We start from the raw sequence: 16,849 nt of genomic DNA, 5'->3' as shown, positions 1-16,849 counted from the left end.
TTCCAAAATCTGAAAAAAAATCAAAATCTGAAACACTTCTGGTCCCAAGCATTTCAGATAAGGGATACCCAACAATTTCCATCCTTCATGATTCTAAGTTTATAATTTGTGGCTTTTAGCTGACCATTAGAGAAGGATTTATGTGTGGGTCCTTAAATCATCAGATACAAGCAACAACTCACGTGCATCTTAAGATTCTGATTCAGTAGACTTCCGTTATAGTGTCATTACGCTAATTCAGAGATCTATATTTGATTTCCCTCCATAACAACTGTCAAGTACACACTTACTCATTACCCAACAAAGTTAATTTTATTTGGTACATCAATCTTGAAGTCCTTATGTAATTTTGTTTGTTTGTTTGTTTGTTTGAGATGGAGTTTTCACTCTTTCTCCCAGGCTGGAGTGCAGTGGTGTGATCTTGGCTCACTGCAACCTCTGCCTTCTGGTTTCAAGTGATTCTCCTGCCTCAGCCTCCTGAGTAGCTAGGATTACACGCACCTGCCACCACGCCCAGCTAATTTTTGTATTTTTAGTAGAGACGGGGTTTCACCATGTTGGCCAGGCTGGTCTCAAACACCTGACCTCAGGTGATCCGCCCGCCTTGGCCTCCCGAGGTGCTGGGATTACAGACATGAACCACTGTGCCCAGCCTATGTAATGTATTTTTTTATGTTCTGTAGTTTGCTCATTAAACTTTTTACTCTAAACTAAAATGAACTTTCCAAAGTCATCTTAAGATTAAAGTATACATTCAAAACCTTTGGCTTATATTAGGTAATTTTAAAAGTAGATGTTTTGTAGGCTGGCTTTTAGGTGCTTATTAGCTTATTAACAAAAAGTGTGTAAGCCCAAATATAAGGTCATTTTTCCCATTTTTTCCAATAAAGAGATACCTCAAAAGTTTTTTAGTCAAAGTTAATAATACATTAACTTCTAAAAATGTAGATAAAATAGTAAAATGCCTATTACATACTATAACATTAAAAGTTTAAATTTAGTTTACTTATTGTTTTATAATTGATGTATGATTTTATGTCTGTATTAATTTAGAAATGTGGCCTTTTCAATTCTCCAATTTTATGACACAAAATTTTTTTCCATATGCATCTTTGGAATCTTTGTCACACAAGAATTATATTTTAAGTCACAGCTTTTCCAGAGTATGAACGTCAATTCTATCCAAATAGTCTGGGATATAGCACTTTCTAGATGCACATTTTCTCCCAAGTTACGGATCCCTATTTACGTGAGTTCAGGACGGCTTCTGTTTGCATCTGTCCTGTGGTTACATTGGTGACCCGTGTGTTACAGTCACCACCTGTATTACTGAAGAGACCTTTAAAGGCTTATTCACAGCAGTAACAGCATTTGACATCTGAGAAGTCATGCCTGAGAATAAGCATTAAATCTGGATGAAGCTCTTTGGTCCTCTATATAAAATGATTCTGTCAGGTGACCTATGTAAGCATCTGAAATTGGCGTTGATCAAAGTCATTCCAGTCTAATGAATGCATCTTCTCCAAACAGTGCATCCTGTTTCAAAATACACAGTATAAGATTTTTTGTTTTGTTTTGTTTGTTGTTGTTGTTTTGAGATGGAGTCTTGCTCTGTCGCCTAGGCTGGAGTGCAGTGGCGCGATCTGGGCTCAATGCAGCCTCCACCTCCTGGGTTCAAGCAATTCTCCCATCTCAGCCTCCCGAGTAGCTGGGATTATAGGCACGTGCCACCATACACAGCTAATTTTTGTATTTTTAGTAGAGACGGGGTTTCACCGTGTTGGCCAGACTGGTCTCGAACTCCTGACCGCAGGTGATCCACCTGTCTTGGCCTCCCAAAGTGTTAGGATTACAGGCGTGAGCGACTGCACCCAGCTAATGTTTCAAATATGAGAAAAATCATCTTCAGTGAGAGGGGCAGGGCACAGGAATGAGAATCTTTGTACTTCTGTTCCTTTTGATTTGGACATTTTGAAACACTGCAAGATGAACCATCTGTAATTTGTAATAAGCTTAATTTTGTATTGTCACTTAGATTCCAAGAGCTGAAATCCATAAGTAGCAGGTGATTGTGTGCTGGGAAATAGTAGAGTTGACTCCAGAGTAGAAGGTGATACTAAAAGCATGGTGCTTTCCCTGTGGGCTCTCTGGCCATGAACCCCAACAGCAGTGTCAGGGCAGAATAGGGAGAAGGCACCACAGACACCAGAGGTTCTGGCCCTCCTTTAGCAGGATCCCACAGAGCCCTGTCTCCTGCCTGGCCCTGGCGAATGCATCAGTTGATGAGCTCTATCTTGAGGTCACTGCAGCTAGCTAAGGTGCTAATCTGACCCGTGTGCACCTTCAGTGGCAAGGACAGAGAGTGAAGACCCCAGACACTGGATCTTTCCAGAGCTGGGACTCAGTGTTATCCAAAAGCTCAATTCCCACAGCTAGCCTTACTCTTTTAGAAAAACAGCCCATCAGGGAATGAGAGCAAGCCAAAAGGTACTGGCGCAGGAAGATAAAAAGGACATCGTTCCGCAATGTGCTGTGAAATGTCACACTCGGAATCGGCTCCTCTCTATTAAAGGTATGAGCGACTGGAGGACCAGCTGCATGACCTGACGGACCTGCATCAGCATGAGACAGCCAACCTGAAGCAGGAGCTGGCCAGCATTGAGGAGAAGGTGGCCTACCAGGCCTACGAGCGCTCGCGGGACATCCAGGTACCTTTCCCTTCGTGATTAGACACAGGCCTGGCCTCTTCCCGGGCCTTAATTCATTTAACAGTCTAAATGTTTATGCCTAAGTCCTAGAGGGTTTCTGGCACATGGGACAAAATGTTTTCTCTGCACAAACATTTTATCTGCACCACATTAACCCCACTAGTTCATGTTATAGACATTACTAAGTAAAAAGACAATATTCTTTTTTTTTTCTTTTTCTTTTCTTTTCTTTTTCTTTTTTTTTTTTTTTTTTGAGGTGAGTCTCACTCTGTGGCCCAGGCTGGAGTGCAGTGGGTGATCTCGGCTCATTGTGACCTCTGCCTCCCGAGTTCAAACGATTCTTCTGCCTCAGCCTCCTGAGTAGCTGGGGCTATAGGCACACGCCACCATGCCTGGCTAATTTTTTTGTATTTTTAGTAGAGACAGGTTTCACCATGTTGGCCAGGCTGGTCTCAAACTCCTGACCTCAAGTGATCCGCCCACCTCAGCCTTCCAAAGTGCTGGGATTACAGGTGTGAGCCACCGTGCCTAGCTAAGAGACAATATTCTTTATACTTTATGCCTAAATCAATTAACAAGTATTTATTATCCACCCCAAGCCCATCACCACCAAAACTGTAAAATGTAAAAATAGGAGACAATCTCTGGCTTCAAGAAGCTCACTGCCTAGGTGGAGAGTGTGGGATAGCGCAACTGCCAAAGAACTCAAGACAGCACAAACATGGGCCAAGTTACACGACACGGACTCTGTGAGCCACAGAAATTTAGCCATGTGGTGCCTAGCAAGCTGTGCATGGGAGCAGTCAGTCATTTAGTGGCAAAACATTTCCACGTTCAGTCCCACGTCTGCCATATCAGTTGTGTGGCCCTGAGTAAGACTTGAGCCTATTCAGTCATCTGTAAAATAATAGCATTCACATGGCCAGGCGCAGTGGCTCACAGCACTTTGGGAAGCCAAGGCGGGTGGGTCATGAAGTCAGGAGATTGAGACCATCCTGGTTAACACGGTGAAACCCCGTCTCTACTAAAAATACAAAAAATTAGCCAGGCATGGTGGCACACACTTGTAGTCCCAGCTACTCGGGAGGCTGAGGCAGGAGAATCGCTTGAATCCGGGCGGCAGAGGTTGCAAGGAGCCGAGATCGCGCCATTGCACTCCAGCCTGGATGACACAGCAAGAGTCTGTCTCAAAAAATAAATAAATAAATAAAATAGTAATAATAGCATTTGTATTTGTAAGAAATTAAAGCACTGCAGTGCATACTGTGTGCTCAATACTAGCAAAGCACTTCACAGGTTTCTTTTTTTCCCATCTACTTCTCAGCAACCTTTTAAGGTAGTTTCTGTTATTATTCCCACTTCTCAGATATGGAGACTGAGGCACAGAGAGGTTAAGTGGCCTGAACAAGGTCTTGCAAGTCATCCTTAAGGAAGGAATGTAATTGAATGTCCTAGAGAAGGCGGGACTGGAAGGAATGGGTAGGATCTGGGTGGATGGAAGGAAGGAAAGGATAATGGGATCAATATAAACAAAGTTGTGCTCCAGTATTTCCTAATGTGATCCTAACATGTAGTGAAACAACCCCAGGCTCCTTGATTGCCTTAAAAAAAAAAATTGCCTGGGGCTGGTGGCTCACACCTGTAATCCTAGCACTTTGGTAGGTTGAGGCAGGAGGATCACTTGAGGCCAGGAGTTTGAGACCAGCCTGGTCAACATAGTGAGACCCCTTGATTTCTAAAAACAACTTTTTAAAATTAGCTGGGTGTGGCAGTGTGTACCTGTAGTCCCAGCTACTCAGGAGTCTGAGGTAGGAGGATGGCTTGAGCCCAGGAGTTCAAGGTTACAGTGATTGTGCCAATGCACTCCAGCCTGGGGGGTGAGAGAGTGAGGTCCTGTGTCTCTTAAAAAAGTACTCTTCAAGCAATGCCCAGCTTCATTTTTATGGATTTTCTCTGTGGACAGTAGTCACTTTCTCCAGCTCTAGGAAGGCTGAAGGCTGTGAGTCCAAGCCCCCCACTTTACAAGGGAGAAAATTAAACATAAAGATAGCACTTTATCCCGCAATGTGTGAGCTGGAGTTTCAACTGGCCACATTTTATTCCACTCTGCTGAGGGTTGAGCTTGTGCTAATCCCAGATGCCTACTTGGACAATTCTGGGAACCAGCACATCAGAGCTGATGGGAAATTCTGCCCCCAGAGACCGCATCTCAAAAGATACTTGGGAGGTTTCTGGCCCTGTTCTACATTAGGAGAGTTCGCTTCACCACTGGCTTATTCGAGAAACTTGAACCCGTTTAAGTGTTAAATGTTGCCAAGTGGGCCGAGTGCAGTGGCTCATGCCTATAATCGCAGCACTTTGGGAGGCTGAGGTAGAAGGATCATTTGAAGCCAGGAGTTCAAGACCATCCTGGCCAACATAATTAGAAAAAAAAAATTTTTTAATTATTATAGCTGGACATGGTGGCATGCCTATAACCTTAGCTACTTGAGAGGCCGAGGAGGGAGGAGTTTGTGGCTACAGTGAGCTGTGATCACACCACTGCACTCCAGTCTGGGCGACAGAGCAAGACCTTGTCTCCAAAAAGCAAACAAATAAAAATGCTGCCAAGTGAACAGTACAATTGCTTCACGAAGTCGTTCTATTTTAGAGCATGTTTCGGGTGTCACTGGGTGGTATCTGAATGCATGGTTTTCTTATTTAGGGGATAGTTTGGGTTAATATTGTTCTTCTGTGTTTTAACAAACATATTTTAGTAGTGAAGGAGGACAGATAAAGGGAGGGACCACAAAAAGGGAACTTAAAAATCCAGAGAGGTTCATTTTGATGTTTTCTGGTTTCATCTGTCACTCAGAAGTGCGAAGAGGACATCTGTGTGAATGACTGGAGTGTCTTCCCTGCCATGATGGTTAGAATCCCGGCCCTCCTCACCTATGCTGTGTGACCCTGGATGAGTTAGTGCTCTGTGCCTCAGTTTCCTCCTTAATAAAATGGAAATATTAACGAGCTCTACCTCAAAAGGTTGTCAAGAAGATTAAGTGGGATAATCATGTAAAGTATTGAAATCTTTGCCTGGCACATAGTAAACAGTCAAAAAATAAATACTGGCCATTCTTTTTATTACATCCGGGAGTAGCCACATTCTTCAGGGCTTCTAGCAGTTGTGCCTTTTGACTTCATCTTTATTTCTTATTTGTTTTGTTCTTACAGGCAGGGTTACACAAAGGGAATGGGCTGCCAGAGACAGGGAGGCTGTTGCCTGCAGGGATGTCAGGGTTTTGTTGTTTTAAACAACTGAGTGGTTTTTTAAACCCTGAATTCCCAGTAAAAAATGTTTCAAGATAACCCCTTTTTGTGGTCATCATCCCCAATAAGTTAATTACTGGACCCAAGGAAGTACCAAAAATTGTGGGGCTGAATACTCTGGCTGCTGTGACTCAAATTCCTTGGAATTCACCCTTAATTTTCTTGGATTTTTCTTTTGGTTAAAAAAAATTGACAGCAGTTGTAGACAATCCTAAGATCGGTCTATTCGTACACGTAATTCATCTTATAATCAAAGATTCATGGATTTTCCTAAAAGGTTGGTCTTTTGTCTTGTTCCATCACCTTTTCTGTGTTACGCCTAAAATAGAAGAAACCTTGAACCCAAGTAGTTGAAAAGAACACATGATTTCAGGTACATGCCTGTTATTGTTGAAAGCCAGCACTTTCTAGAATATAAGATCTGAAGAAGTTTTATCCTTTTCGTTGGTAGCCTACTATAATAGAAGTTACTATAGTAACAGAGAACCTGTTCTTTGGCCCATAGAGTTATTCAGCAGAAGAAAAGCAAATCAATCTTGGAGCCATTATTCTTGTTTAAAACCTGAAAAGATGACTATATTTTAATTGAGCAAACACAGATTGGCAAATGAGTTAGAACAGAGAGGGGCACATTGTACTACCTCTAGTTAGATCCTTTTCGCCCAGCAGGCCTGGAGGTTTCTCTCTCAAGCTTCACATTCTGGTTTTTTTTTTTTTTTTTGAGACTGTCTTGCTCTGTTGCCCAGGCTGGAGTGTAGTGGCGTGATCTTGGCTCACTGCAACCTCTGCCTCCTGGGTTCAAGTGATTCTCCTGCCTCAACCTCCTGAGTAGCTGGTATTACAGGTGTGTGCCACCATACCCAGCTAATTTTTGTAATTTTTTTAGTAAAGATGGGGTTTCACCATATTGGCCAGGCTGGTCTTGAACTCCTGATCTCAAGTGATCCACCCACCTCGGCCTCCCAAAATGCTGGGATTACAGGCATGCGCCACTGTACCCGTCAAGCCTCACATTCTCTTATTGGCACCTAGCTGTCCCTTTCATATTCAGCCAGTGTGTGGCACGTGCTGCATGCCTGGTGCTGGCTCTGTGCCGGAGAGGACAGCAAATGCAAAATGGGCTAGTTCCTGTCCTCAGGCAGCGTATGTCTTGTGGTTGGGGAGGAGAGCTGAAGGGAGACTTGACCTCATCTCATGGATCAGGAAAGGCTTCCCCAGGGATGTGGCAATCAAGGCGAGACCTAAAAAATGAGTGGGAGATCCAGGGGTGAAGAAGGGATGGAGTAGGGGAGGCACATGTCTCAGGCAGAATATGTGAATATGCAGAAGCCCTGAGGTGAGTCTGTGCTCCTTTTCAGAACTTAGAATAAAGCTGGGTGTGGTGGCTCGCACTTGTAATTCCATTCATTCAGGAGGCTGAGGCAGGAGACCAGAGGTTGAGGTTGAAGTGAGCTCTGACTGTGCCATTGCACCCTAGCCTGGGCAACAGAGTGAGACCCTGTCTCTTAAAGGAAAAAAAGAACTTAGAAAAGGCCAGAGTACTGTGACAGGGCAAGGGGCTGGCATGAAGTCATTAAGTGAGGGAGGAGAGGGAGCTGAACCTGGCCTTGCAAGGCCTCAGAAGGCCATGTTAAAGATTGTAAAGGTTTTATGAAAAGGAGTGATATCAAATACGCATCCTTAAAAGACCACTTGTGGAAAATGGATTTGTGAGGGTGGGGAACAAAAGGGAATATAGGGAAATTCATGTAAGGTTATTGCAGGCAAGAGATCCTGGTGACTTAGATTGGGGTGCTGACCGGGTGGAGAGAGAACCGGACCAATTGAGCTAGAAACTGGATGTTGCCTCCGTGGCTGGGCAATGGGTTGGATGAGAAAGGCATCAGGGTTTGCCCGTTAGGCTTCTGGTATGAGGAACTGGGTGGATCATGGTGCTGTACTCTGAGAAGAAGGACACTGGAAGGGAACAGGGTTGACTGCAGGTGTTGGGTAGCTGCAATACATGAAGCCACATTTGCATGTGTTGCATTTGAGGTGCTTTCAAGAAGCTCTGATGGAGATGTCAAAGAGGCACGGAGATCTGTAAGTCAATCTCAGAAGAGAGAACTGGCCTAGAGATACACTTGTAGCCATCTGTGTCTTAGTAATTGAAGACTTGGCATGGATGAGATCCAGGGAGATAGCCTCGGATGGTGTCCTGAGTAACACCGCATTCAGAAAGCAGGTGAAAGCACAGTTGCCCCACAGTCAGCCCCAGTCCCTTCCCCTCTCTTCTCTTGCCTTTCTCCGCCAATCTCTAACTGATGGACAAAAATCTTTGAGCAGTGGAAATAAGGACTGGCCACTCCTTGGCTGAAGGTGGAGTAGTCACAAAGTGGAACCTCCCTCCTTCTCTGCTTTGTCCCTGATGGCACCAACAGGCGCCAATATTTTATATCACTTTATTTCAAAAATAGGTAAAGTCAGGCTGGGCATGGTGGCTCACGCCTGTAATTCCAGCATTGTGGGAGGCCGTGGCAGGCAGATCACTTGAGGTCAGGAGTTTGAGACTAGCCTGGCCAACATGGTAAAACCCTGTCTCTACTAAAAATACAAAAATTAGCCAGGCGTGGTGGCGTGCACCTGTAATCCCAGCTACTCAGGAGGCTGAGGCAGGAGAATCGCTTAAACCGGGAAGGCAGAGGTTGCAGTAAGCCGAGATCACGCCATTGCACTCCAGCCTGGGTGACAGAGTGAAACTCTGTCTCCAAAAAAAAAAAAAAAAAAAGATAAAGTCAGCTGGGCATGGTGGCTCACACCTATAATCCCAGCATTCTGGGAGGCCGAGGCGGGCCGATCACGAAGTCAGGAGATCGAGACCATCCTTGCCAATATGGCGAAACCCCGTCTCTACTAAAAATACAAAAATTAGCCAGACATGGTGGTGCGTGCCTGTAGTCCCAGCTACTCGGGGGGCTGAGGCAAGAGAGTCACTTGAACCCAGGAGGCGGAGGTTGCAGTGAGCTGAGATCGCGCCACTGCACTCCAGCCTGGCGACAGAGCAAGACTACGTCTCAAAAAAAAAAGATAAAGTCTGAAAACTTAGCCATACTTCCTCATTTATGGTATTTTGTGGTTGTATCCACATGCTCTTCTACTCATGAACAACAGGAGAAAATGAGCCTGGGATTCTTGTTTCACATCTTTGTCTATCACCATCATCATCAGCTTGGGGATTCGCAGCTGCCTGGGCATTGAGCTTTCTGAGCTGGGGCTTTTGTGTACAGCTGAGCGAGCACTCACATATTGCTCACCATCCCAACACCGTTTGACCCTTGCTCTCCCTCTTGCCCACAGGAAGCCCTGGAATCCTGCCAGACTCGCATTTCTAAGCTGGAGCTCCACCAGCAAGAGCAGCAAGCTCTGCAGACAGACACCGTGAATGCTAAAGTTCTCCTGGGGAAGTGCATCAACGTGATCCTGGCCTTCATGACTGTCATCTTAGTGTGTGTGTCCACCATCGCGAAGTTCGTCTCACCCATGATGAAGAGTCGCTGCCACATTCTTGGCACCTTCTTTGCCGTGACTCTTCTTGCTATATTTTGTAAAAACTGGGACCATATCCTGTGTGCCATAGAAAGGATGATACTACCAAGATGAAGCCACTGGTTCCTGCCTTCAAGTTCTTTCAAGTTTTTATTTTAAAGAAAACTCTGTGCATACTACCAAATTTTACAATGAATGATTGTGTGGACTCGTGTGTAAGAAAAACTAGCGCTGTGTGCTGTAAATAACTACAATTCTCTTAACTCGGTAGCAGTTGCCAACTCAGTCCTTGTACTTCATTAACACGAATCTGTTTTAGAGCTCTCCTACCTTGCTCACTGCCTTAATCAGACCGGTTTCCTGCCCACCTGACTAGCCCAGCGTGGTAAACCTCTGTATATTGAGACCTTGGCATAATTGGTGATCCAGAAGAAAGAGGTCTCTCTCCTAAGTCTCTGTCAGAATTGAGCTTCACGATTGCTAATGGTTGTTTTCTGTGAGTCCTATAAAAAGCAAGGATATGCATGATTCAGGGAATGAAGAATCACAGGCTTGGGCAGTGTTAAACACTGTGACCTATGGTCCCCGTGTGATCCACCCTGCTTGTCTCCAGGCGACCATAGGTCCTGTCATGTACTCAGTGTCCACAGCGGTCAGTCGTGTATGACCCTGTAACATGGAAATCTTATCACACACCTGTTATCCAACAAGTCTACCTGAGGGGTTTTGTTACACTTTAAATGGGAAGGCGTAGGGATTTATGAATGGGGCTTTCACCTTCTCATACCCAGGCAACCAACACCTGATTTTGTCTCAACTGGCTAGCAAATGCCCAGCCTTCAGAGTGTGCAGGAATGTTTTCAAATCCCTCATCAGACTGTGACTTTAAAATTAATTTGGAATCCTGTGAGCACTATTCTGAAGGTTTGTGTTTTGGCCAATCTTTTTTTTTTTTTTTTTTTTTTTTTTTTGAGACAGGGCTCTGCTAAATATTGCTCAGGCTGGTTGCAAACTCCTTGCTTCAAGGGATCCTCCCACCTCAGCCTCCCGAGCAGCCAGGACTGCAGGCACAAGCCACTATGCCTGGCTGTTTTTTGGCAAATCTTGATTGTGATAAGCCCCCCTGGAGGATATGATTCACTTTATGTGATTCATTTTATTCACAGATCTGTGAGGGACTGCAAAGCTTACTCAGGAAATGAAAACGTGATGGTCATGTTGCAGTTTTTTCCTTGAAGGACAACAGAATCATAGCCTCTGAAGTTAAAGTGCACCGAGGTGTCAGAACGCTGAAAGCGTGAGGAAATGAGGACATAGGGTGTGACTGAATGGTGGCTAGATTAGTGGGAGCAATTCACCTGGATGAAGATTGAAAGCATCCTCTTCGAGATGTGAAAGGCTAGCAAGAATAAAATAAATTAAGTCCAGTGTTTGAGCCAAGGTTGCCACCTGTCTCAACATCTCACTGAACGTAAGTCCTGAGGTATTAGGATGGCCACACTGCCTCTGAGCTGAAAACATTCAAAAGTTCACATCCCTGTTTGAGGGATACCATTCACCACCTTCAGCCCAGGTGGTACTTTCCTTTAAATCTGTGTCTCTGTGTGTATAACAAAGAGGAAGATGTAAACAATGTTCGTGGAAACTGCTGTTGAGCCCCTTGTCCCACCACTCCCACCATCTGCTGCAGGCAGGAAGGCATGTGAGTGTACATTTTCTTCCAGAAGACATCAGGTCTCCTGGAATCAAATTAAGTGCAATATTTTGCAAACAGCTCTTCTTAGGGAAATCTCCTGAAGGAAAAAAATGTGACAGAATGTTCCATAGTCTGAGCGAATGGAATAGTTGAGCATTTAGTACAAGTCCAGTGTGTATGAATGGGACTTATGCAGCTCAAGCTTGCTTTTTTTTTTTTTAAGTGTACAATTCAGTGGTTTTAGTACATTCACAAACTTGTTTAACCATCACCACTATCTAATTCCAGACTCACACTTTTTTAAACAATAAATGTCATTTCATGAAATCTTTGGTGATAAAGTATTTTGGATTCAGGGAAGAGCTCCCTTACCAGTCCCACCCTGATCTCATGGCTGTCTGTCCTTTCATTGTCAGACTCCCGCTGGTCTACCACATTGATGTGTATACACTGATCTTTCAAGTCCAGGGACAGATAAGGAGACCAGGTGCAAGGCAGGGAGGCAGAGAGAATGTTGTGCTTCCTTTAGCTTTTGTATTTCAATGGCCAGCATTACCCTTTACCTGTGGGCATCAGACTTAGCGTGGGCTGAGTGCTGAGTGTAACTTACACTCCTAAATCAAGCTGGGGCCTGGGTGGGCCCCTCTTGGTATCTGTGAATCTTTCCAAGCACCACTTCGGAAACACCAGGGATTGAGTGCTGCTGTTAGTTTAGAGAAGGAGAGATTTCTAACCCTTGAGGTGAAGGGCTCTGGGAGGGTCCAAGAAGATGTAGGCCTCATTTTCACACCAGCCCACACCATTCCAGTGCTCACCCTAGCAAATGTGTTTTAATGCACACTTCTCAGACCTGTGATCCGTGTATCTTCTTCCCAGTGACAGAAGTAGAGAAGAGAATGGAAAGCAGCACACTCCATCCCCTCTAGTCTGGAGCTGTTAACAGAATCTGCTAGAAACTAGCTTTATTCTAACATACCATAGGGTCTAAATCCTCCTACCTGGATCATGAATTCCTTTGAAATAATTCATATTTTCATTGACTCCCACTAAATGTCAAATAACCTTGTTTTCACTTGGACAGGCTCAACCTACCTGGCATATTTATTTCGCAGTCTTGTTGAAAGTTCATGAAACTTTGTACTTTTTAATAAGATGATACACTCGAAGGAAACTTTTAATCTCTGCAGTTTATTCTCTCTTAAGGAATAAACACTCCCACTGTTTGTTCTCTTCAATGCGTAAGGAGATTAAATGACATTTTAGTAATATTACAATTAAAAATAGTGATGTAGCTGTGACACATGCTGGAATTGGATATTTAATTTATGTTTGTGTCAACTATAATCCTTTCTCCACACCTTTCATTTATGGTAAACATCTTGGGCAAACCTAAAGATGGAAAGTGCTTGTTGGGTGGGTAAGCACCACCTGGTCGCTCAGCAAACATTCCTGAGTGGTTGAAGATGCTGGACATTGGATTCTAGCACTGGTTTATCTGGTGACATACTTTGCTGTGGGTCTTGAGTTGGTTATTTCAAGCTCAAACTTTGAATATGATTAAACCAGAACACCCCATCCCCAACTGCCAAAAAAAAAAAAAAAAATGGAAATCCATAGTGAAAAAGCAAAAAAGCACTCGGTTGCTGGGTTTGGACAATGAACGTGGGATTAGTCCCAAGTTTCTATCTTGGAACGGTAGCCTTTTTGCCTGCGTGATCCTTGTCAGCTATTCACAGAAGGAAATCTTCCGAAACTCCATCTTTCATTTCAGCCGGTGAGGCTGTTATCCTTCTCTGTCAATTAGCATTCATGTGGTTTTCGCTCTTTCCAGCTCTGTCACTCTTGTTTTCATTTAAATATTGCCCCACTCTGTGTTTATTGCCTTGCCATTTCTCTAGCATATCAGGTTTAATTATGGGCTCAGTAATAATGAGGAACTAGCTTCCCTCAGGCAACTAATTACTTTTGTCTTTTTTGGTCGGATTGTACCAAATTATTTTGCATTGAATGGGAACGTTTTTGTAGTGAATCCAGATATAGCTGTGTTGGTTTGGAAAAATATTTATATTTATTCATACGAACATGTGTGATTAAACAACCTGTTTTACATGTTTCTGTAATTCTGAGGAGTAGGCTGGGGGTAGGAAGAAATGGCATCACTTAAAATTCAGGGCTTATATGAAGAGGTGTTTTAAGGTTAGCACATGCACAAAGGAACGAGTTGGTTTAAAAAGATAAATCACTGCAAAGAATGAAATTGGCTTATTCACATCAAAACCAGATAAGATGCTAAAAAAAAAAAAGATATGAAACAGAACTAACCTATAGTTTCCTGAAATCAGTACAGTTTTATTTATAAGAAGCTAGAAAGTAATGCACCTTGATTGTTTTAGGAATGATTTATGTGTTGCAATTTTAATTTATTTAAAGCATGTCTACTGTGTTTGTCCTAAGAGAAATATTTCAACAAAACGTGCTCTGTGTTTAAGATATGTTTAGGCAGTAGTTAGCAACTCTGAAAGTAGAAACTGGAAATGTTTATTGTGAGGCTTGTTGCAGAATTTTCATTTTGTGAGTTACTACTTAGTTTCATGTCAGCCTAAAATTGTAAATTCCCTGTAGATCTTCACCCCATTGTCGTGTCATCAGTGAATCCAAAGCAGGTGCCATTATTTTTTTAAATAAACACTTGATGTTAGCTTTGGTGTTAAATAAAGAGGTAGATTTCTTAAATTTTCACATTTGTTGGAGCCCATCTCAGTAGCAAATGTGTGTGTCTGACCAATTTTTTTAATAGATTTTATTTTTTAGAGCACTTTCAGGTTCACAGCAAAATTGAGCAGAAGGTACAGATATTTCCCTTATAACCCTGCCCCCAGACAGGCATAGCTTCCCGCCTTAGCGACATTTCCCACCAGAGTGGTGCACTTGTTACAGTTGATAAACCTGCATTGACACACATCATTATCCAAAGTTCATAGTTTAGGGTTCATGATGGTGTCATTCTGTGGGTTTGGACAAATGTATGACTACATGTATCCCCCATTAGAGTATCACACAGAATAGTTTCCCTTCCCTAAAAATCCCCTGTGCTCCATCTATTCATCCCTCTCTCCCCCTGTAGTCAATTTTTAAATGAATCTCAAGTCTTCTATATTGTAGGAAGTTGATGATGGGTGGCCCGTTGCTTGAGCCCCGGCAGAAGGAAGGGTGGTTTATTCACAGTCATGCTAAGATGCTAGCAAACATGTCCTTGTGTTGAAAAAGGGGAAGTGATGGCGAGGACAAAGCACAGCCTTCATGAGCTGGAATGAGACACCAAGGGCAATGCCAATCCGGGTGGGCACAGGGCAGCAGCACAGGAGGGAGCAGATGCCTGACTCCAGCAGTTGGTTTAGTGGACTGTCTCCAGTTTGTCTGGGGCTTTGGTGTCTACAATGCACTTGATTTCACAGTGTGTGAACTCATGAACCAGTCCAGTGGTACAGATACCAACGCTATTCCTACAATATTCCCCCTTTATCCTCAGGGGATGCCTGAAACCTCAGATAGAATTGAGCCCTGTATATACCATTTTTCTTATACATACATACTTATGATAAAGTTTAATTTATAAATGAGGCACAGTAAGAGATTAATGACTAATAATAAAATAGAGTGATTATGACCATGTACTGTAGTAAAGTAAAATAAAGATTACTTGAGCAGAAGCAGTTGATCTTATAACCGAGACAGCTGCTAAGTGACTCACAGTCGGGAAGCGTCTACAGGGGTGTCCAATTTTTTGGCTTCCCTGGGCCATATTGGAAGAAGAATTGTCTTGGACTACACATAAAATACACTAACATGACAGCTGATGAGCTAAAACAAAATCACAAAAAAACTCACAATGTGTTGAGAAAGTTTACAAATTTGCATTGGGCTGCATTCAGAGCTGTCCTGGGCCGCATGCAGCCCATGGGCTGTGGGTTGGACAAGCTTGGTCTACAGTGTAAATACACCGAACAAAGGGAGGATTCAGGTCCCAGTTGGGACAGTACAGGACACCGTCAGATCAGAATGGCGCACAGTTGAAAACTTACCAATTGTTTATTTCTGGAATTTCTCTTTTCTTTTTTTTTTTTTTTTTTTTGAGACAGCTCTGTCACCCAGGCTGGAGTGCAGTGGTGCGATTTCGGCTCACTACAACCTCCGCCTCCCAGGTTCAAGCGATTCCCCTGCCTCAGCCTCCCGAGTAGCTGGGATTACTGGCATGTACCACCCCGTCTGGCTAGTTTTTGTATTTTTAGTAGAGACGGGGTTTCACCATGTTGTCCAGGCTGCTCTTGAACTCCTGACCTCAAGTGATCCACCCGTCTTGGCCTCCCAAAGTGCTGGGATTACAGGCGTGAGCCACTGCGCCCGGCCTATTTCTGGAATTTTTCATTTGCTATATTTGGATCTTGGTGGGCTGCAGGTGACTGAAACCACAGAAGCAGCACCGTGGCTGAGAGGGGACTGCTGTATCAGCGGGTGAAATGGAAGCTCAGACACACGAGCCTTTCGTGAGGTCTTGGCTGGTGAAGAATTCACGACTCTGTTTTCCTCATCCTGCCTTTTTAGCCCTCTGCTTCCAGTCACTTCCTGTCCTGACCAGTTTTCTACTTTGGTCACTCACCCTGTACAGACAGACTAACTAGAACTTTCAGATGATAGAAAAATTCTTAACTACAGTAGCCCCTGGAAAATGGAGCATAGCTGAATATTTGGAAATCTTATGGGGAACAAGTGTTATTTTGCACACTTTTGTCATTTGATGTCTGAGGATGAATACAGACAATGGAAGTGATTGAATGAAATATGTGTCCAGCCCAGCATATTCCTAAACGTTGCATTAGGGAAAACACCTTACCAATTCTGTGTTTCCCTGAAAAAAAAAAGAAATGGGGAGAAGTTATGTTAGTTGGTTTCAAGCTTCATTAAGCGTAGTGCTATAGAATAAAGCAAGATTTACCAGTTTTGAGTAATGTATGGATTTCTTCTTTTTTGAGACAGGGTCTCATTTTGTCACCCAGGTTGGAGTGCAGTGGTGCCATTCATTATAGCTCATTGCAGCCTTCATCTCCCAGGCTCAAGTGATCCTCCCACCTCAGCCTCCCAAATAGCTGGGACTACAGGTGAGTGCTACCATACCCAGCTAATTATTTTATTTTTTGTATAGACAGGATCTCACTTTGTTGCTCAGGCTGGTCTTGAACTCCTGGGCTCAAGTGATTCTCCCACCTTGGCCTCCCAAAGTTTTGGGATTACAGGCATGAGCCACCATGCCCCACCGGAATTTCTAATATAAGAAATTATTTTGGGCCAGGTGCTGTGGCTCATGCCTGTAATCCCAGCACTTTGGGAGGCCAAGGTGGGAGGATTGCTTGAGCCCAGGAGTTCAAGACCAGCCTGGGCAACGTAGTGAGACCCCACCCCCTGCCATCTCAAAAAAAAAAAGAATTAAAAAAAAAAAAGAAGTTATCTTGTACGTCTGAGGAGGTCCATAGTCACCATTTGACAAAGTAACTTAAAGTCTTAATAACAATAATAGCCTTTTAAAATTTGCAATTATATTTATGAATATCTGCAGCCC

The 16,849-nt window shown here is 43.6% G+C and overlaps 1 protein-coding gene across 7 annotated transcripts in view; it reads left to right on the top strand.

The window, feature by feature from the left end:
- Positions 1 to 14,003, top strand: part of TMCC3 (transmembrane and coiled-coil domain family 3) — a 306,024-nt gene extending 292,021 nt beyond the window's left edge. For 6 of the 7 annotated variants that reach the window (XM_054443395.2, XM_063646579.1, XM_054443394.1 and 3 more), the window contains exons 3-4: positions 2,573 to 2,708; positions 9,351 to 14,003. In XM_054443395.2, the coding sequence (XP_054299370.1) occupies positions 2,573 to 2,708; positions 9,351 to 9,653 (439 nt within the window). In that variant the 3' untranslated portion in view covers positions 9,654 to 14,003. Of the gene's footprint in view, positions 1 to 2,572; positions 2,709 to 5,562; positions 5,781 to 9,350 lie in introns of those variants that run through there. The other variant, XM_054443398.1, reaches the window with a different exon arrangement.
- The last annotated feature ends 2,846 nt before the right edge of the window (positions 14,004 to 16,849 follow it).

This window comes from Pongo pygmaeus, chromosome 10, assembly GCF_028885625.2.
Source record: "Pongo pygmaeus isolate AG05252 chromosome 10, NHGRI_mPonPyg2-v2.0_pri, whole genome shotgun sequence".
Classification (NCBI taxonomy): domain Eukaryota; kingdom Metazoa; phylum Chordata; class Mammalia; order Primates; family Hominidae; genus Pongo; species Pongo pygmaeus.
The sequence above is the reverse complement of the archived record's forward strand: the minus strand, read 5'-3'. Positions and strand labels throughout refer to the sequence as shown.